At 45.0% G+C, this 21,799-nt stretch overlaps 2 protein-coding genes across 7 annotated transcripts in view; one reads left to right on the top strand and one right to left on the bottom strand.

Annotated features, from left to right (window-relative positions):
* Positions 1-381: 381 nt before the first annotated feature.
* LOC130458137 (translation initiation factor IF-2-like) lies at positions 382-11,183 on the bottom strand. The gene is made up of 5 exons (XM_056821117.1): positions 11,059-11,183; positions 10,228-10,380; positions 9,825-9,937; positions 8,153-9,562; positions 382-1,736 (listed from the first exon to the last, which is right to left on the bottom strand). Exons 1-4 carry the CDS (start codon positions 11,181-11,183, stop codon positions 8,694-8,696), a joined length of 1,260 nt encoding a protein of 419 aa, XP_056677095.1. The 3' UTR covers positions 382-1,736; positions 8,153-8,693.
* MACIR (macrophage immunometabolism regulator) overlaps positions 8,739-21,799 on the top strand; it is a 41,445-nt gene continuing 28,384 nt past the window's right edge. The window contains exons 1-2 of one of the 6 annotated variants that reach the window (XM_056824964.1): positions 9,083-9,219; positions 20,642-20,731. Coding sequence is in view for 1 of the 6 variants with exons in the window: in XM_056824961.1 (XP_056680939.1) it covers positions 18,155-18,182 (28 nt within the window). In the remaining 5 variants the exon portion in view is untranslated. Of the gene's footprint in view, positions 8,878-9,082; positions 9,220-9,474; positions 10,274-10,404; positions 13,695-18,138; positions 18,183-20,641; positions 20,732-21,799 lie in introns of those variants that run through there. The other 5 variants (XM_056824961.1, XM_007486249.2, XM_007486248.2 and 2 more) reach the window with 5 other exon arrangements.

Genomic DNA, 21,799 nt, shown 5'->3' with positions numbered 1-21,799 from the left:
TTTTGTCACTCCCTCACTTCCCCCTCCCTTCAATTACCACTCCCTTCCCTTGTCTTATTCCCTTTATACTTCTCTGTAGGGTGATAGAATTCTATACCCCACTGAGTATACTCATTTTTCCCTCTCTGAGCCAGTTACAATGGGAGTAAAGTTTAAGCATTGCCCATTACCACCCTTATCCTCCCCTTTATAATGATTTTTCATGCCTCTTTATGTAAAATAATTTACCTCATTCTACCTCTCCTTTCCCTTTTCTCTCAGTGCAACCCTATCTTTCAGTCCTTGATCGATTTTTCACATGTCATTCATATGCATACATATCACATCATACATACATATTTTTCCATATAATCACATTTACACATATATCATATCATCATATACATCATATTATCATAATCAGTTTACTTCTCCACCTTCTTTCTGAGTAAATTCCTTCTATCTTCCCTACTACTAAGAATAATTTTTGAGAATTACAGAAATCCTCTTTTCACGTAGACATATAAACACCTTAATGAATCACTTACATTTTCTCTCTCTCTCTCTTTTTTTAACCTTTTTAGGCTTCTCTTGTGCCTCATGTTTCAACTTCACATTTTTTGTTTAGGTCTGACTTATTCCTCAGGAATGCTTAGAAATCTTCTATTTTATTGAGTGATCATTTTTTCCTCTGAAAGAATATACTTTTTTTCTGGATAAGTGACTGGGTTGTAAATTCAAATCTTTTGCCTTCCTGATTATCATATTCTATGCCTTTTGATCCTTTAATGTAGAAGTCACTAGGTCCTGTGTGATCCTGGTTGTAATTCCATGGTATTTGAATGGTTTCTTTCTAACTGCTTGAAGTATTTTTTCCTTGGCTTGGTGGCTCTTGAATTTAGCTATTACATTCCTGGAAGTTTTCAGTTAAGGATTTCTTTCTGGAGGTGATCTGTGAATTCTTTCAATTTCGATTTTATTTTCTTGTTCAAGGATCTCTTGGCAGTTATTTGTGATAATTTCTTGTAATATGATGTCCAAAGTCCAAGATTGTTTCTTCATCATGACTTTCAGGTAGTCAAAGAATTCTCAATTTGTCTCTCCTCGATCTATTTTCTAGGTCAGTTGTTTTTTCAATTAGAGATTCCTTTGGGAGCCGTCCAGCCATCTCTCTGAAGGAGAGGGCTCACTCCATCTAGATGTGATGATCAGGCTGAGTAATGGAGCTGAGCAACACTGTGTGCTCAGGCCCACGTGCTTAGGCATCACACAGTGTTCTGCCATAGCACAGAGGTTTGTTTATGATATAGGCTGGTGATTACATACTTCTTTGGCACACAATCAATTTTCTACATATATGTTTCCATGGAACTTAACAACAAGACATGTAGCCTAAGGAGATAGTCAATGAAACATTGTTGCTATAGATGAATGACATAAACAGGGTGATCTAGAGGTTAGTTCTCCCTGACCTAGGAGAATCATAGTTACTTTTGGTCAGCTTTCACAATCAATCACAATTACTTAGGAGATGGGTAACAAAACATTTTGTAGCTAGGTACAAGATTAGAGGGCAATTTAATGACAGACCAGATTTGGGGTTTCCCTCAATTTACAAGTTCTATTTTTCTTGTGCTATTTTAAAGAACCTGGCAATGTTGCCTGGTTTCTGTCCATAAACAGAATTCAGTGGAGTGTGTCTTGAAGGTGATTGGTGTTCTTTGGTTGCCTGGCTTGTAATGGGAGTAAATGTAGCTCTGTGGAGAAGAAAAGGAGGGTGGTTATGGGTAGTGATCTTTGGGCTTTAATTCTGTAATTGCAATCTTTTGGGGGTAATAATCTAGGGGGATTAAAGTGGGATATACATTTTTTTGCTCTCATATTATTTCTCCTGTATTGGGGAGAGAATAATAATCATAACAAGTACATTAGTAGGGAAAGTTGGAGAGCTAGAAATCACAAAAGAGGGTTAGTGGGGGGCTATGTTCTCGGGGAGCTGCTTTGCAGTTTTCCAGCTTCCCACTGTGACCATGTCAACCAGTGGGGGTCTGTTGGCTCCCCACAAGATTTCATGTTTTCCTCTTTTTTTTTCCATTCCTTTGATTCTGTTTTATTATTTATTGATTTCTCATGAAGTCATTAGTTTCTAAATGGTTAATTCTGATTTTTAAGGCCTGGTTTTTCTCTGTCAGTTTTTTGGTTCTCCTTTTTCAATTGGCCCATTTCTTCTTGCATCACTCATTTCTCTTCCCCACTTTTCCTCTACCTCTAATAATTGGATTTTGAAATCTTTTTGAGCTCTTCCAGAATCTGTGTCTAATCCATATTTTTCTTTTGGACTTTGGGTGTGTTTCCTTTGCTTTTGCTGTCCCTTTCTGTGTCTGCATCTTGCTCTTTGTCTCCATAAAAAAGTCTTTAGAGTTAGGTTCTTTTCTTGCTGTTTGCTCATTTTTCCTATCTAATTATAGATAGGCTCTGTTTTCTGGGGAGTTGGGGTACCCTCTTAAACTTCAGTCCTTCTTTAATGTTATTTTTAGTTTATTTTTCTGGGTTGTTACTAGTTTACCAGATAGTCTGAGGGCTGAGAGCTCTGAGAATCTCCTCCCACTGCTAATTCAATTGACCCTTGAGATGATGATAGCTTAAAGACTTTCTTTAGGTTTGGGTGTAAACTTTTGATCTCAGTCTTAACTTGATCAGGTCAGGGACTAATCAAATTGTAGTCCGAGGCTTAGGCTCAAACTTTTGGTCTCAAGGTATTCTTGATTCAATAAAGCACACTCTTGATTGTCCTGTCCTGGAGTTCCTTCCTTCTTAGTTTTGGGCAAAAAGAGGGTGGGGGGGGCTCCCCCTGAGAACTGTGTCCTCACCCCAAACTGTGAATTATGTCCTCATTCCAAGCCCAGAGTGAGATTCCTGGCTTTGGTGTGGGTCCACATGGATCAGCCCCCTTCAGCTCAGATTGGCCTGGGCTGGGACTCCAGACTTTTCCGCAGGTTTGAAATTTCAAGGGACGTGAGTTGGCTTGGACCACTATTTGCCCAGGCAAGATCTCAGGATCTGAATGTTAGCCAGATCTTAAGTTCAGAACTTGTGACAGCGGACAGATGGGGGTAGTAAGGGAGTTGTGGTTTGCTCTTGGCTTGCTCTTCACTCCCTGCTATATAGTCTACTGCTAGTTCTGCTCCCCTCTCACTTCAGTTCCCCAGATGGTCTCTGCCTATCTTTTAGGTTTTTTTTTTTCTTGAAGGTTGTTTCACTCTGTCTTCTTGTTGGTTCTTTTACCCCTGTGTTTGTTTTGTGGCAATATTTTAATCTTGATCGGAGAGGATTGCAGCAACTCTAGTTATTCCTCTATCTTGGCTCCATCCCTGGAAGTGACATTAAAAATCTTGTGCTCTTTTACCTGGGGTATTATTTTTGGATTGTTTCTGTGTCTTCTTGACAAAGGCAGAAACCTTTAGCCTGAGATTGGCTGAAGCCTCTCCAATCCTGCTTATTCCAGACTTCTGTTCTGAGGTTTGTCATCTCTAAGGTAGAACTCTTCCTGGTTCAGAGCTAGGTTTTCTGGGTTTTCTCAGGGAGAGACCTTGGCCTAATCTATGGTAAAAATCTAGTTACATTTCCCAGATTCCTGTTGGGTCTTGTTAAAATAAATATCTGGGGACAAAAGTAGTGAGATACTCTGTGCCTTGGGCAAGTTCATCTTTGTAGGTCTTTTCACATATAATTTGACTATTAAAAGCTTCAGAATCCCTTCCAAGTTTGGCATTTACACTTGAAAGAGACTTGACTTTACATTTCATTGTCTGTTTTTTCCTCATGACATTTGACTTTTCATAATTTTTAAGGGGGCATATTATTTTTTAAATTATTTTTTCTTAGTTACCTAGAAACAAAATAATTTATCATGTTTAAAATTTTTAATTGAGTTTCCAATTCCAAATTCTATCCCACAGACCCTTAGCTTTCCATCTCACCCCTCCCTCCTTCTTGAGAAGTCAAGCAATTTGATATAGATTATACATGTGTAGTTATGCAAGCATTTCCATATTAGCCATGTTGCAAAAGAAAAGTTTTTTTAAAAGTCAAGAATAAGAGTTTTTTTTTTTTTTAAGGCCTCAGTCTGCATTCAGATTCCATTAATGTCTTCTTTGGTGGATTTCATCTATCTTCGATCATTGCATTTCTGAGAATAGCTAAGTCATTCATAGTTAGTCTTTTTAATGGATTTTTGTTACTGTGTATAATGTTTTCTTGGTTCTGCTAATTTTGCTTTGCAGCAATTCATGTTTTCCCAGATTTTTTGGAAACCATCCTGTTCATAATTTCTTATAGCATAATAGTATTCCATCACAATCATATACCAGGCTTTGTTCATTCATTCCCCAATTGATGGGCATCCCCTCAATTTTCAATTCTTTATTTTAAAAACCCTTATCTTCTGTCTTAGTATTAATTTTGAGATAGAGAAGTGGCAAGGGCTGGGCAAGTGGCATGCCCAGGGTCACACAGCTAGGAAGTGTCTGAAGCCAAATTTGAACTTAGGTCCTCGTGACTCAAGAGTTGGTGCTCTATCCACTGTGCTACCTAGCTGCCCTTCGATTTTCAATTTTTTTTTTGCCACCACAGACTTGCTATAAATATATTTTTTGAAAGTTTTATTTAATTAGTCAATTTAGAACATTTTTCCTCCGTTACGTGAGGATTGGATTGGACTCTTCCCTGATTGTAACAATGAAGGTACATTGTTCTTCCTTGATTGTGAAGATTAAATTGTAATACTCTGTCTATTTTTAGATTTTAATCCCCCAAAAGGTAAGCACAGTACTTAATGCTGAGTATGGAGATCTACCCATTTTGGATTTTAACCACAAAAAGGTATGAACATCCATTTCATACATTGAGTGGGAGGTCTGTGACCCACATGTGAAAGAGTGGGCATTCCTGGAGTGGAGCATCAGTTGTGATTGGTAGATATAAAAAGGTCTTTAAACGTGGAAACAGAGACACACAGAGACACACTTGGAGTAGAGACTCACACTTGGAGTGGAACATCCTATAAGAAGTGGTTCTACTGGAGTTGAGGCTGATAAAGAATCTCCTGATTGAGCTGACACGTGGGGAGTGTAAAGACTGATTTTAGTAATTCATTTTTGGGATTTAGTAATTAAATCCCTGGCGACCTTTAAATATATTCAGGCCAACCATAAATTTAATAATTACAAGAATCGTATTCTTTCCTTCCTCTCCCCCGACCCCTTCCCGTAACTGATGTGCAGTTCCACTGGATTTTACATGTGTCCTTGATCAGAACCTATTTCCATGCTGTTGATGTTTGCACTGGGATGTTCCTTTAGTGTCTATATCCCCAATCATATTCCCCTTGACCCAGGTAACTAAGCAGTTGTTTTTCTTCTGTGTTTCTACTCCCAGTTCTTCCTCTGAATGTGGATAGCGTTCTTTCTCATAGATCCCTCCAGGTTGTTCAGGATCACTGCATTGCCACTAATGGAGAAATCCATGACATTCGATTGTACTACAGTGTATCAGTCTCTGTGTACCATGTTCTCCTGGTTCTGCTCCTTTCACTCTGCATCAATTCCTAGGGGTTGTCCCAGTTCACATGGAATCCCTCCAGTTTTTTATTCCTTCGGGCACAATAGTATTCTATCTCCAACATGTACCACAACATGTTCAGCCATTCCCCAATTGAAGGCATCCCCTCATTTTCCAATTTTTTGCCACCACAAAGAGCGCAGCTATGAATGTTCTTGTACATGTCATTTTCCTTATTATCTCTATGGGGTACAAACCCAGCAGTGCTATCCCAATTTGTTGCTTCCCTTCTAATTTTGGTTGCATTGGTTTTGTTTGTGCAAACCCTTTTAAATTTAATATAATCAAAAGTATTTATTTTACATTTTGTAATTTTTTCTAACTCTTGCTTGGTCTTAAAATCTTTCCTTTCCCAAAGATCTGATAAGTATACTATTCTGGGTTTACCTAATTTATTTATAGTTTCCTTCTTCATATTCAAGTCATTCACTCATTCTGAGTTCATCTTGGTATAGAGTGTGAGATATTGATCTAAACCCAATCTCTCCCATAGTGTCTTCTAATTTTCCCTGCAGTTTTTATCAAATAGTGGATTTTTGTCCCAAAAGCTGGGATCTTTGGGTTTAATCATAGACTGTCTTGCTGAGGTTATTTACCCCTAGTCTATTCCACTGATCCTCCTTTATGTCTCTTAGCCAGTACCATATTTTTTTGATGACCACTGCTTTATAGAACAGTTAAGGATCTGGTACTGCTAGACCACATTCCTTCACATTTTTTTTTCATTATTTCCCTGGATATCCCTTGATCTTTTGTTCTTCCAAATGAACTTTGTTATGTTTTTTTTTTCTAATTCAGTGAAAAAGTTTTTTGGTAGTTCAATGGGTATGGCACTAAATAAGTAAATAAGTTTGGGTAGGATTGTCATTTTTATTATGTTAGCTCATCCTACCCATGAGCAATTAATTTTTCCAATTGTTTAGATCTAGTTTTAATTGTGTGGAAAGTGTTTTGTACTTGTGTTCATATATAGTTCCTGTGTTTGTCTTTCCAGATATGTTCCTAAGTATTTTATATTGTCTAGGGTGATTTTAAATGGAATTTCTCTTTCTAATTCTTGCTGCTTAGATGTGTTGGAGATATATAGAAATGCTGTTGACTTATGTGGATTTATTTTGAATCCTGCAACTTTGCTAAAGTTGTTGATTATTTCAACTAGCTTTTTGGTTTATTCTCTGGGGTTCTTTAAGTAGACCATCATGTCATCCACAAAGAGTGATAGCTTGGCCTCCTCATTGCCTATTTTAATACCTTCAATTTCTTTTTCTTCTCTAATTGCTACAGCTAGTGTTTCTAGAACCATGTTAAATAATAAAGGTGATAATGGGCATCCTTGTTTCATTCCTGATCTTATTGGGAAGGCTCCTAGTTTATCCCAATTGCAGATGATGTTTGCTGATGGTTTTAGTTATATACTGTTTATTATTTTTAGGAAAGGCCCTTCTATTCCTATACTTCCTAGTGTTTTCAATAGGAACGAGTGTTGTATTTTGTCAAAGGCTTTTTCTGCATCTGTTGAGATAATCATGTGATTTTTGTTGGTTTGCTTGTTGATATGGTCAATTATGTGGATGGTTTTCCTAATATTGAACCATCCTTGCATTCCTGGTATAAATCCCACCTCAAGTCTTTTTGCTAGTATTCTATTTAAGATTTTTACATCTATATTCATTAGGGAGATTGGTCTATAGTTTTCTTTTTCCATTTTTGACCTGCCTGGCTTTGGAATCAGTACCACATTTGTGTCATAAAAGGAATTTGGTAGAACTCCTTCTTTGCTTATTCTGTCAAATAGTTTGGATAATATTGGGATTAGTTGTTCTTTGAATTTTTGATAGAATTCATTTGTGAATCCATCTGGTCCTGGGGATTTTTTCTTAGGGAGTTCTTTGGTGGCTTGTTCAATTTCTTTTTCTGATATGGGGTTGTTTAGGTAGTCTATTTTTTCCTCTGTTAGTCTAGGCAATTTATATTTTTGTAAATATTCATCCATATCACCTAGATTGCCATATTTATTGCTGTATAATTGGGCATAATAGTTTTTAATGATTGCCTTAATTTCCTCTTCATTAGAGGTGATGTCTCCTTTTCCATCTTGGATACTGTTAATTTGGTTTTCTTCTTTCCTTTTTAAAAATAGATTGACCAGTACTTTGTGTATTTTATTTGTTTTTTCAAAGTACCAGCTTCTAGTCATATTTTTTAATTTAATAGTTCTTTTACTTTCAATTTTATTAATTTCCCCTTTGATTGTTAGGATCTCTAATTTAGTTTTCATCTGGAGATTTTTAATTTGTTCATTTTCTAATTTTTTAATTTGCATGTCCAATTCATTGACCTCTGCCCTCCCTAATTTGTTAATATATGAACTCAAGGATATCAATTTCCCCCTGAGTACTGCTTTGGCTGCATCCCATAGATTTTGAAAGGATGTCTTAAAAATATTTTTATACATATAGTTTCTTTTCCTTTCATCTCTTTGATCTACTAGTGGTATTGCTGGGTCAAAGGGTATATGCACAGTTTTTTTTTTTTTTTTGTATCACTTACTGACCTGCTCCTTCTCTTCTCCCCTTCACCTGCCGCGCCACTCCTGGAGTTCTCTTCCTCCTCCTCCTCCTTCTCTCTGTCTCTCTCTGGTTCCTTCAAGTCCCTGCTGAAATAAGTCTTTCTCAGTCTCCCTTTTCCTTTTTGCTTATCTCTGATTTGCCCTGTCTGAAGCTGGTTTGGACATTGCTCTTTTTTTTAAAACCTGTAACTGTGGTCCATTGTAAGCATTGGTTTCAAGGCTTGGGATTGGTATGGACTAGACCACTGAGCGAGGGACTTGCCCAGGGGTGAGCTGCAGGGATGTGTCTGAGGTCACATTTGAACCCAGGGTCTCTCCTCCCCCGCAGTAGGTAGCTCTAGCCAGGGAGCCCCCGTTGGTGGCTTTCTGGGTGTTCTCTGCCAGCAGACGGGAGCTCCTCCTTCGGAGCGGATTTATCTTTTGCCTCTCCTTCTCCACATGACCGGCATTTGGCACGATGTCCTGCGCGCAGTAGTCGCGTAATAAGTGCTGGTTGACTTGGTAACGTGACCAAGGGCCAACCCCCTCATTCCGGGCTCGGTTTCCTCCCGTGGTCGCAGGAGTGGGGTTTGGGAGCAGACGGTCTGCTGAGATCCCTTCCAAGCCTACATCCTGGTCCCGTGAACTCTGGAGTTCTTGACAATGGGCCAGTAGGGAGGTCGAGATATGAGCCCGGAAGGTGTTCGGAGGAGCGGAGGCTGGAGCTGCAGGTTGGGACCGGACCGGGGGTGCCACCCTTCCTCCCCGCCCCACCCTTCCTCCAGCTCCCGCTCTTTCCCTCTGAGGTGGCCCCACCCCGCTTCTGTTTTGGGCCCGAGGAGGCGGAGCTCGGGGCGCTGACGGGCAGCGCCTCCGCAGCCAGAGGAGGAGGCGGGGACAAGCCCAGGACTGCTGCCGCCGCTACCGCGGCTGTTGCTGCCGCTTGGCTCTGCTCCTCGGGGGGGGTTCTTCGCCACGCTGCTCGGATCTCGGGGCGCCCGTCTCCCCGCTTTCCCGGCCAAGCCCTGCCCTTCCCAGGAGGGCACTGCAGTCGCTGGGGCTCCGGGACCCAGGTAGGTGACACGGGGACCATGGCGCTTGGGGCTGTCTTTTGTACTGCAGAGAAGGCGGTGCGCGTAGGTGCGGGTGCCCATCGTGCTCCCGCGATTCCCACCAACGCATCCCCGCCCGCGGGCGCAGACCCCCCCGCTCCTGGGCGGCGGCTGGCTGGGGTCGGGCCTCCCAGGGACCGGGCATTGCAGTTAAGAAGAATCCGGGGCCGCCGCCGCCGCCGGCCCCGCTCCCGCGGGGAAGCTAGGAGCCGGCTCAGGCGAGGGCGCGCGCGCGTGTCTGGGGGTGGGGCCAGGGGGCCGGTGTCAGCCCCGAGGAGGGCTCGCGGCGGATAGAAAGCGGGTCCTGCGGGCTTGGGGGTAAGCCGGGCACGACGTCAGAGGAAGATTACTGTGTCAGCGGCCTTGGGGTGGGGCCGGAGATCTGTGAGTGAGTGAGTGAGTGAGTGAGTGTGTGTGTGTGTGTGTGTGTGTGTGTGTGTGTGTCCGCGACCGGGCATGGTCCTTGGGAGTGTGGAATCACAGCGGAGCCAGGCTCTCCATCTTTTAAGATCAATGCGTTTGTGGCTGTGCACGCCTTTGGGCCGATCAAATGCCTGCATCCACACTTTCTGCGGTCACGCACACGCGCCGGTGTGTCTGGGTGTGCACGGTGCATTTCCGGGGGACCGCTCTGCAGCCGGTTTCTTTTCCCGGCTGCACCCGAAGTTGCACTTGATCCCTGCCCCAGAGACTTTGTGGGAGGAGGGGTGAGATAGCGGCGTGTGCGTGGGAGACTCCCTGTTCTCCCTGTGCCCTGCCCCTCCCCTCCGCAGCTTCCCTCCTCCTCCTCGCGGTCTTCCTCCCTGACCAATCTGGGTGTAACGGCGAAGGAGTTTCCGCTGCCCTGCCCCCTTGCCCTCCCTGGGCACGGAGAGGCGCGGGATGGGCCGTGACCTGCTTCCTTAGGCTCTGCCCGCGCTGGGGGCAATTGTGGGTGGGAGCGCGCGCGCGGGCCAGAAGTGAAAGTACCGGAGCGGGGCTGGTGCCCCTTCTGGATTTCGGGTCACCTGGGAAGGTGAGAAGGGAGGGCCTCGACGAGGCCGCGGGGGGCCGAGGGGGCGCGGGCTGCGCAGGCTGCCGCCCCCATTGTGGGCTGCCCGGCTCTGCCGGTAGAGCCTCCGTCTCGCCCGCAGAATGGAGAGACTAGCGGGGTGGGGAGGGTCCCCTGCCGAGGCTCGGCTTGTCCTGGGCCCGGCTCTCAAGGACCTTCCTCAGCGCGTCCATTTCAGCGCCGCGATCAGCGCCTTTTCTTTTTAACGTGCGGGGAGGGAGGGGCTGGCAGAGCGGGTGCCTGGTCTGGCGTTTGCAGAGGCAGGAAGAAGCCCGGAGCTAGCCGAAGGGAGGGCGCCTGGCATGGCTGGCACTGCCGCAGCCCGAGTTTAGGGCCCCCCTCCCCCCTCCATTCAAAGCACCCTGGCTGAGGGCCCGGTTTGGGCCAGTCTCGCGGCTCCGCTTGGCCGTCAAGCCGAGAGATGGACAGGGAGGACGGGCGCCTCTTCCAGAACTTGATTCCTGTTTTCCCACCGACTTAAGTGTGCTTCGCTAGCCCCAGCCCCCCAAACCCTGATGAGGTTCTGGATGGATTTTGGGGTGCTGGCGAGGAAACGGACGAGTGTAGCCTGCTTCGGAGGTCTCCGCGTCTTGGGGGAAACTCAATACAGTGTCCTTCGAGGGAAGAACCAGGTTCCGGGTGAAGCGGGGCCGAGGGGCCACGATGAGAGCAGCCGAACATTGTGGGGGCTCAGAAGCCAGTGCAGCCCCTCCACACTTTCCGAGCGTTTCCCATAAGAAGACACCTACATGGAGTCTGCCTGCAGCAGCGGCGCCTTTTTACGTAGAAGCACAATTTCCCTTTTATTTATGGCTTCCAAACCCACCAAACTCAAATGAGAAAAACGGGCACCTCCCTTTAGAGGGTGGCCCATGCCGCTTTTCTGGCTGGATAGTCGGCAGAACATCCTGCAGAGCCCGCTTCTATGCCACCCAAAGACCTTCTGCAGCCCGGTGCGCTGCTCTGGTCTGTCCTGTTGGCAGAACTCGGGCCGAGTCCATCAATAAAGGCAACACCGATAACCCAGTTTGTAGTTTAGGCAGCCCGGAAGAATCCTGGATGAAAACAAGGCTGCGCTTTGAGTAGAGGATGCCAAGAGCCGGAATCTCGGCTCGAGGACTTCCTTTGACCTCCTCAGTTATTCGGAGCACCAAAGTGAGGCCGACTCGAAAGGGTTAAACACTCTTTCTCATGACCAGGTGGTGCCATAGCTAGTCCGAGCAGCGGGTTTTGTCTTGCTGTATCAAGTATGGATTGTCCAGTGGTTTGAGGTGAATTGTTTTTAGATTTCAGAGAAGTTTAGTCTCATTAAAGCTCACCTTCATTTTTTTAAGGTTGAGGGTGCTCTGTTTGATATAGTAAGAGTTTGAAAGCGCAGCATGTATTTATTTACTAACAGAATTTTTCACGTTTGGTGCCTTAAAAATTAAATGTTTTTGTCAGCATCTGAGATTTTGATTCTCCTTCACGTGATTTCTTCGAAGTCTTAGAATACAAAGAACTTTAGAACTAATTGAGAATTCGCCTTTAAAGAATTGACTTAAAAAATACTGACTAATCTACAGCCCTTGTGAGTCTTCACAATAGGGTTTAAAACGTAGATATTGTTTTGGGATGTTAAATGATTATTCCTGTGTCAGCCTCACAGTGTCTTCATAGACCCTGAGCTCATCCTTTGGGGGGCGTGTGTGCCGAGTGGGGTACGTGCCTCTTTGAGGACTCTTCTGTTAATGGATCCCTATTGATTTCTTAGGGAATGCTCTTTACTCCTCCTTCTGTGGGTAGTTTTAAATGGAGGATAGACTCTGAAGTCTGGTTTGGGGAGGGGGCATCGGGATTGGTTCTTCAATCTGGCTTAAAAGAGGAAACATCCTGGGTCTGAAACACTTGACAAGTAGGCTTTTCTCTAATCCGTGGGCCTTGGAGAGATGGACGTCCTTTTCTTATCCCTTTTGGTGCTTCAGGTGTCTCTGCAGCCTGTCTGTCTTCAGCCTTAGCAGCCTCTTCTTGGGGACTTTAAACCTTTGCTGGCTTCTGGTCTGCATCTTTGCACATTTCCCCCCTTTTTTCCTAATGAGCTTTGTTTGCCTCTTCAGTTCCACCCCCTGTGCCTTCTGTGCTGTTGTTGAATTCCTTTTTCAGGAGTCTGGTGGCTTTTCCCATCGTTAGACTTTTCCATTCTTAGCCGTTTCCAGGATAATGTCACAGTGTTTTGTGTCTACTTCCACATGGTTGTTGCATGATTTCTCGTAGTTCTGGGCATTAAATCTTATCTGTCTCTATAGCTATGCCTTTTTTTCCTGCACCATTTTGCCTATTGCCTAAGGTGCTGTTCTTCCCCCAGTGTTGTCTTTGTGTCTGTCATGGAGTCATAGATGGCAAGTTCTAAGCAGTGACTAAACAAGCCCTCTATTACTCAGGAGCATTTAAAATAGGATAGGTGGATTTGGAAGCAGTGCTCACGTTCAACTGTGCCTCTTCCTCTTATTACCTTGGTCAGGTCTCATAGCCTCATTGAGCCTCAGTTTCTTTATCTGTAAAATGAGGGAGCTGAACGAGATGACCTCTGAGTTCTCTTCCAGTCCTAAGTCAATGATCTTATAATCATGGTATTTTTTCTCCCTTTCCTATCATCAGATGTCCTTTGCTTCATCAAGGGAGCTTTTCCATCTATCACAAGTTCACTTCAGTAGTTCTTAAAGGGAAGGAAGGAAACTAGTATTTATTAAGGGCCTCCTATAGTCCAGCTATTTTAAAAATATTGCCTCATTTGATCCCCACACAACCTTGGGAGCTTGTTGCTACTATGATCATCATCATTTTACAGTTGGGGTGACTGAGGCAGACATGGGTTAAGTGACTTACCCAGGGGGACACAGCTAGTTAGTATCTGAGGCTGGATTTGAACTCAGATTTTTCTGGCTCGTCTGTCTTCTGTACCAGTTCTGCTCAGAGATGACGCGTTCCTGGGACTCGATGGCACTCTTTTCCCTTTCCTGCTCTAAGAGTCAGTCTCGTGGAGAGTGCTCATTCTTGTACTCTCCTGTGATATTTTCAGTAGGGTGAAATGAGAGCTTTTTTTAAAAGCTCTGTAATGACTTATTACTCAGCATTCAGTGACACACAATAATGAGTCATGTCATAAAGGAATAAAAAGGCAGGACAATAGCGAGTGCTTCCTCGCGTTCACCTTGTTCTTGGTGTTCTCTTGGTGTTCTATTTTTAGCTGGCTGAGGCAGTCCGAGGTGTAATCAGTTACTGTGGTTTATTTACCATGAAATTACCGACCATCGCCTGCCGTCATCGGGCTCGAGCCCCTAGGACCCTCTGATTGTCTTCTTCCCTTCCACAAATTATAACAAAAAGTCAAGAATTGAGTTCAAATGTAAATATTTTAATATTCTTCGCAATTATTTTGAGTATCGTCCTTGAGCAATTTGGTACAGGAAGTCTGAGTAGGAGTTAAAATAGAAAAGTTTTGTAATAAATGATACAGCATTGTAGCATACTTTGGAATTGCGTTATTTAAAATTCTAGTGCTGAAAGCACACACGTTATAGATGGAAACCAGGACATCAGACTGGGAGGACGGCCTGAGATTCTAGAGCGGGGCTCCGGGCTCCCCCTCGTTTGCTCTTGGATTTGTGCTCTCCTTTGGGGCAGTGTGCTGGGCAAGGCAGAAGCACCGTTCTGCTGCGCTCCTTTGCTGCCAGGATCGTGCAATCTACCGAGGATGTGAGGTCGGCACTGAGGTCTAAGGTAGGACGGTGCTGTAATCCCGTATTGCGCCCAAAGCTCCGATGACTGACTATTTGGAGACCTAAATTCGAGAGCCAGCCAGTGCATTTTACGATTGTTGCTTCATTTAAATGCTGGGGAGGTCCCTGACTCCTACGTCGTCTCCCTCTTTTGGAAGGGAAGCTCCTCAAGGGCCCCGAGTAGATTGTGCTCTGGTCTTTGTCTCAGGTGCCTAGTCAAGTTCCTGGAACAGAGCAAACGCTGGCTCATTCGGCCATTTCAGAATATTTTTCATGTACTAAAAGGATTCTAATAACAGGGCATTTTGTTAAGAGTTCAGAGGGGACCTAGATAGTGGGTAGGCCCATCCTCTAATGAGTGATGAGAATAGATAGCATTTATATAGTTACTTTAAGGTTGGCAAAGCGCTTTACAAGGGTTATCTAATCCTCATGTAGTTATCTTCATTTTGCAAATGAGGCAACTGAGGCTGATACGGGTTATGCCACTGACCACCATAATTCCATCCTTTGGACTCAAATCCAGCATTCTGCCCGAGGCCACATATAGGAGAAGAACCCGAGAACTTGCAAAATGTAGAGCCCCCTGAGTGCAGCGTTTTGTTCAAAAATAAGCCAACTCTTCCGTAAACAAGGCATATTTGTTTTTAGTGTGTGTGCATACATATGTGTGTTTCTGTGCATGCGTATACACGCGCGTGTTTCTGTGCACTTTCTGTGCATGTGATACATGTGTGTGTTTCTGTGCACTTTCTGTGCATGTGTGATACATAAGTGTGTTTTTGTGCATGCGTATACACACGCGTGTTTCTGTGCACTTTCTGTGCATGTGTGATACATACGTGTGTTTCTGTGCACTTTCTGTGCATGTGATACATGCGTGTGTTTCTGTGCACTTTCTGTGCATGTGATACATAAGTGTGTTTTTGTGCATGCGTATACACACGCGTGTTTCTGTGCACTTTCTGTGCATGTGTGATACATACGTGTGTTTCTGTGCACTTTCTGTGCATGTGATACATACGTGTGTTTCTGTGCATGCGTATACACACGCGTGTTTCTGTGCACTTTCTGTGCATGTGTGATACACACGTGTGTTTCTGTGCACTGTGTATGCACATACCCAGAGGGCCCGGGATCTCTCTTGATGAACACTTGACTCAGTACGGATCCTTGTTTGTGGCAGAAAATGAAGAAAGTTGTCCTTTTGTCACACAACTCCTACGTACAAGCCCCTCTGACAGGTGTCCAGAACAAGCCTTGTTCGCGCCCTCAGGAAGCTTACGGCATCGAGCAGGGAAGAGAGTTTTTGAAGGTGGCTGCACGAATGATGAGCATCTCAGGAGAGATGAAGCACTACGAGGGCTCTGGCTGGGCAGGGAAGTCCCGCATCGTGGGGGTGTGATGAGGGAAGGGGACGCTGAAGAGGCCCCTCTGCTGGCCCCAAAGTACAGGCGGGCAGCCAGTGAGAGGGCCGCCCTCCATCGGGCCCTTTTGGGGGGTCACTCCGGAAGAGAGGCCTGCGGACGTGGGAGGGGGAGATGGATCAGAGCCGTGTGTGAAGGGAGCCAGGGGCCGGGACAAGCAGTCGAGACATTCAGAGGCCCGCCGCTACGGCTCTCTGCCCTTTGGAGAGGAGGAACCAGGCCCTCGCTGGCCCAGGGAGGAAGCGCCCGAGACCAGCTTTGACTCGGACGGAGCCTGAAAGCTCTGTGCACTGGGCACGGCGCCACGCACACGCCGCACACTCGCTGCCCCTCACTGAGCCTCTCTGCCCTCTTTCACCCCGTGGCCTTGTTCTGCCACGAGCTCCACCCATTCAGGAATCCCTTCTTTTTCCCCAGCCAGATCCGATGATCTCTCTTCTGAGTACTTCAAAGATCGTCTCCGGTGTGATGGTTTGTGTTTGCAACTTCCTTCTGCCTGGAAAGGTTTCCTTTGGCAGCTGAGCAGTTAGTATGGGGGCCAGATTGGCACGGAGGCTTTGAGCCGGGAAGATGGTGGGGCTCTCCGGGAAAAGAGCAAGAAGGGAGGGAGGCTCTGTGTGCTGGAGGCCTTGTAAAAATGGAGATTTGAATCCCGGCCTTCAACCCCCAGAAGTCTTTGGCCACTTCCCAGAATGCTTTGTAATCTCACGGAGATTTCCGCCTGGGCAAGATCAAAATTTCTAATTAACTGGCTGTAAAAGCCTACTGGGGCTCTTCCTATTTCCGTTTCCAAGCAGATACGTCTCTCATGATGTAAATGAAATTGAATGGGCCTTTCGGCCCTCCTAGGCACGTGCTTTTTTACTTGTATTTTCTTTAATTCTTAACCTTGAATAAACCTCATGAAATAGAATACTTCTAGGTTAAGAAACTAAAATTTTAAATGCCATTGTTTGGCTTACCACGTTGGAAAAATGAAATACTCTCAATTTTCTGATTCTTTTCTTTACTGATCTTTAGTTCAGCCTTTAATAGCTACTGCCTAGAATTTTTTTTAAGCCACGTTTCTCTGGCCAAGGTTTTTTACTCTCGCAAAGCTGTTGCTGATCCAGCTTGTTCCAGCCATTAGATAGCTCACTGACTCCCGGCCCGGCTCGGCCCTGCCTGCCTGCAGCCATCCGCTTCAGACCTGTTTGCTGTTTGACCCAGATTCCAGCTCACCTGGTCCTCTGCTTGCTTACCTTCCTGTCCCAGTCCTGCCCACCCCGGTGGTCTCTCTCGCGCCCACCTGGCCCAGCTGATCACTCAGGCTGCTGGTAGCAGACCCAGTTTATTCAGGATCAAAAACCAGTTGGTAACAACAACAACAACAACAAAAACCAGGGGTGGATCACAGAAGGGGAGAAAGAAAGGGAGAGAAGAAGAGACTTTTCCAAACAGGAACTTACAAGCATGGGGTATTTAAAGGGATATCTTTTAACTATATTGGTCCTTTCATTAATCTCACATGTGATCCAGGAGCAAAATTCAGCTCTCTGCAACTTTTTAGCTGAATTTGAGATTCCTCACCATGGAGGCAGCTGGGTGGCTCAGTGGACTGAGAGCCAGACCCAGAGACGGGAGGTCCTGGGTTCAGATCTGGCCTCAGCCACTTCACCCAGACCCTGGGCAAGTCACTTGGGATCATTTAAACCCCATTAGCTAACTGTTACCAATCTGCTTTCTGACAATAGGCATCTAAATGGATAAAAAAACCCCAAGGAACTTTAAAGAGACTGGAGGTTATATTTTTCAGGCATTTCAGACTCCAATGTTTTATGAAAATCTCTGTATTCTATTGCATTTTACTGTTTGTTTTGTTTAAGATTTAACTGTGATTCTAAGTTCATATATTACTGCATTCTGTACTATTCTGTTATACTGTTCATTTTAATGTACTGAGTTTTAACTAGTTCTATTCTGTTGCTTTTCCCGTATAACCATACTGAACGAACACTGAGTAAGCCCATATTTAAAAACAGCTTTTCTATTTTGACTTTGTAAATTGTCACATAGAGGATAGATGGACTCCATCAGAAAAATTGCTATAACAACCTTTGGAAAATTTACTGTGCTAATAAATATCTCAATTGATTTTTAAGGGTTTTCTAGACAGGATTTTTAGATTTTTTCTTAACAATCTCTGGTCATTTTTGCCTGCTCCTAACACAAGGTAAGGCCCATTCTAGTGGCTGAAGTGAAATACAATTATAACCCCCAACCTCCCGCATTTCTAAAAATATGACTGGGAGTTGGGCAGTTAATCTCAGGGCATTTGTACCCCTAAAAAGCCTCCAAAAACGAGCATCTCTCTTTATACTCTTCAGCTCATTTTACTTCCACCAGAATGATATCTAGATTTCTTGGTGATGTTCTAAACCCAAAATGAGTTTTACTTTGCTTAAAAATGTATTTGCCAAGGTTGAAAGATTTGCTACATTTGTAAAAATTGTGACAAATATCAATCAGTTCATAGGTTTTTAAAAATGTCATACAGCAACTTATGTGAAATATGATAGTGTGTTTGCTATTGTATTTAACTGGGATATTTGAGAATTTTGGGGATATTGATACCTACATATTTGTGCTACTGTTCTACTCACAGTGGATCATGACCAGATATGAAGAGGAAATGGATCTCATTTTTTGGTGAGAAAGCCTTGCATTCTATATTTTCTTAGCTGACATAGCGTGTCAATGAGTATAAGCTACATTTTTATTTTTAAAACTCTTTTATTATATTTTTATTGCATGTGCAATATACTATTTCAGGTTTTTAAAAATATTTTTCTCTCCTTTTATATTTGAAGCACATGTCACCAGCATTAAGATTTTCTTTAACTTTTTTGATTTTGCAGTAATATAAGTTTAAAATACATTTGCTAATGCATGCCCCCAAAAAGCTTGAGACTATAAAAATGATGCTACTAATTATTTAAAAAAAATTATGGGACTTTACTTAATAATTCTGTCTGATTCCAGGACAAGATATATACAAAAGAGCCATTGCATATACACAAAAGGGCCAGGACAAGATATACACCAAAGATAAACCAATCCAGGGTGGATTGATGCCAATACAAAGGTCTTGAACCTAGTGTGAAGACTCGAGGTTGCTATGTTTAATGTTTGTTATGACATAGGCCTTCCTTGTGTCCACACTCACTCTGAAAATACTTACAGACGAGTATCCCCAAACTTGGCTCCTACTCGGCTCCTATAATCTAGTCCCTTTTCTGTCTTTCATAGTGTGCAAACTTTCTGTAGTCCTGGATACTGCCTGGGTAATGCATCATTGCTTAGATCATTTTCATTGGGCCCTGATTCAAGGACCTGTTATAGATTTATTTTTCCTTGACTTGGAATTTTTACACATAAGACTTTGGTAGTCTATATTTTCATCCAGAAATTTTCTTTTTTATTTGTATTTTTCTGATGTCTTTTTAATTTCTCTCATCAATTGATTCCTATACCTCATATCTCAGCCGTGCATCCCTAAGTGATCCTGTATTTTTCAATCACCCTCAAGACAGGGAAATGTAAAAATATTATTATTTAAATTGCAACGTTTAAATTCCTTTTGAGAAGAATTTTAGGTAAAGAAAGATGCTACTTCCCTGAATCAAGAAACTGAACTGTTGGAGAAGCCACCATGAAGAAGCCTCCAGACCACAAGTGCACAAAAATGAATTTTGGGTGTGGTTGATTGAACATTTATTTGTATCTATACATTCATGCCAAAGGGGACTTCTCCCTAACTGGCTTTTTGTCAATGCGTCCAGCAATTATTATTTTTTTTCCTTTCTCTTATCCTCAAATCATTGTAATCCTTAAGTTGATTATGTTTTCGTGATCCTTTTAGGGAAAATTTTTTTTCCCAACGAGGATCATACGGAGAAATGTAAAAATGTAGATTTGAACCCCGGCCTTCAACCCCCAGAAGTCTTTGGCCACTTCCCAGAATGCTTTGTAATCTCACGGAGATTTCCGCCTGGGCAAGATCAAAATTTCTAATTAACTGGCTGTAAAAGCCTACTGGGGCTCTTCCTACTTCCGCTTCCAAGCAGACGCGTCTCTCATGATGTACGTGGACTTGAATGGGCCTTTCGGCCCTCCTAGGCACGCGCTTTCTTACTTGTATTTTCTTTAATTCTTAACCTTGAATAAATCTCATAAAATAGAATACTTCTAGGTTAAGAAACCACATTTTTAAATGCCATCACCTGGACGGGCCCTCTGGCTGAACACTGAAAAGAGGCAGTTGGAGATTTGAGACTGGAGGGTAGGAATGAATAGATAGGTGGTGTGTGTGTGTGTGTGTGTGTGTGTGTGTGTGTGTGTGTGTGTGTGTGCGCGCGCGCACGTGCGTGTGTGTGATTGTGCATGTGTGTGTGTGATTGTGTAAAGTAAAATGTCCCCCAGCACTCCTCACTCTGGCCTTTCTCCACCAACCCGTCCTCCATGCGTCTCTGTTTTCATCGGGGGTCCCACCGCCCACGCGCGCTCTCTCCGTGTTCCCCAGCCGACGCTCCTCCACGGCTAATATCAAAGGAAGATCTTTTGTGGTCTTTGGTGGGTGAAGCAGTACTTTGGGGAACGTCTTCAGCTCTCCCGGAGATCCAGGACGAGTTGGTCCCCCTGCAGGGCTTGACTTGCGTGGGCCGGGGAGAGGGAATGGGGGAGTATTCCAGAGACGGCTCTGTGAAAAGCGAGAACTTCTCTTATTTCCCGAGTGCCGGACAGTCGTTATTCCTGACAGCCGTCCCCGATCGGGATTATAATGGCCCACGTTTTACTGGGAAGGGGGAGACGCGGAAGGACCAGGATGCCGCGCCAGCATCTGATCTGCCGACTGCCCTCTCACCCTTCTCCTTGGCCCTTCCTGAATCTCTGGGAGGATCCTTTTTAATGGAGTAAAAGAGGAAGGAGCAGCGTGGAACGTGGGCGTTTTTCTTCACAAACTTCAAGCCCTCGTGAGGGCAGGAATCCGCTGCGGCGTCCTCTCCCGGGTGTGCCCTGTGACCTGTTCTGGCCTTTTCATTGTTTTGAATTTACATCTCCTTGTGGGAAGGTTTACGTCAGGGCTTATTTTTCTGTTTCGTGTCTAGGAGCCGGAGGCCAGCAAGACTCTTAGTATGCCTGCGCCGCCCCGGGACTCCCTGGAAACCGTACCGTGACACCTCCTGGGACTTCGTCTGGTGAGCCACACTCGTCCCGTTTGTTCTGGGAAGTGCTCGAGCACAAGCTCATTCTGCGACGATGCGACACGGTCACAGTAACGGGCCTCATCGCGGACGCGCGCACACGTCGTGCTGCGGGCGGTGCGCGCTCAGCAGGCTGCTTTTGAGCGCAGCCTGGTCACGCGTGTGCTTTAGTTTTTTATGATTTTTCCCTCTTTTGCTTCTCTGAGGCGGATCGTGTCTCTGCAGCTGCATTTCAGAGCGCAGCAGCTAGTCGTACTGTGGAGATCCTCCAGTTTAGGTCTTTCAGGGGGCTCCTGGAGGGGTGTTTTAGTAACATGTTACCCCCTTCTTCCGGCCACTGTGTGAGATGCTGGTTTACGTCATGAGGGCCAAAAGGGACAGTCAACAAGACATCCGAGCACGTGGAGGACTCCGCAAAGGTCCTCGTCCGCAGCCACTCACATGGATCTGGGAATCCGGAGGTCCTTTTCGTCACGTGCCCGGACGCGCTAGAACGGTGTCGGGCCCCCCCCCCCCCCGTCGGGCGTCTTCACGGACAGGGCGGGGTAGGACGGGGGCGGTTCTGGGCGGTCTGTCGCACGCTGCGTGCGCCTCCTGCTCGGCCCGAGCCTTAGAGCCGACTTGGCAGCAGCGGTGCCGTCCCAGCGGAGCATCTCAAGAATGTGCCAGCGCCCGGGTGGTTGGCAGCCGAGGGATGGCCAGCAGGACCGAGGCAGAAACCTTAGGATGCAGATCCAGCAGGACACAGTTCTCGTGCCGCGTCGGAAAGATCAAGGAGCAAAGCGTCATTCAAAAAGGAAGCGGAAAGCAATTGCAAATGGAAATCATCCTTATTGGATCTGGCCTGAATTTGGTGTTTGCACCTCGGCATTCAACTGGAATAGCCACCTACCCCTACGAAATCCACTCCTAAAGCAGCATGGGGCAGCTAGTGCCTCAGGAGATGGAGAGCCGGGCCCAGAGACGGGAGGTCCCGGGTTCAAATCCGGCCTCAGACCCTTCCCAGCTGTGTGACCTTGGGCAAGTCACTTCACCCCCTGGCCTAGCCCTTACCGCTCTTCT

This window comes from Monodelphis domestica, chromosome 3, assembly GCF_027887165.1.
Source record: "Monodelphis domestica isolate mMonDom1 chromosome 3, mMonDom1.pri, whole genome shotgun sequence".
NCBI lineage: Eukaryota > Metazoa > Chordata > Mammalia > Didelphimorphia > Didelphidae > Monodelphis > Monodelphis domestica.
The sequence above is the reverse complement of the archived record's forward strand: the minus strand, read 5'-3'. Positions and strand labels throughout refer to the sequence as shown.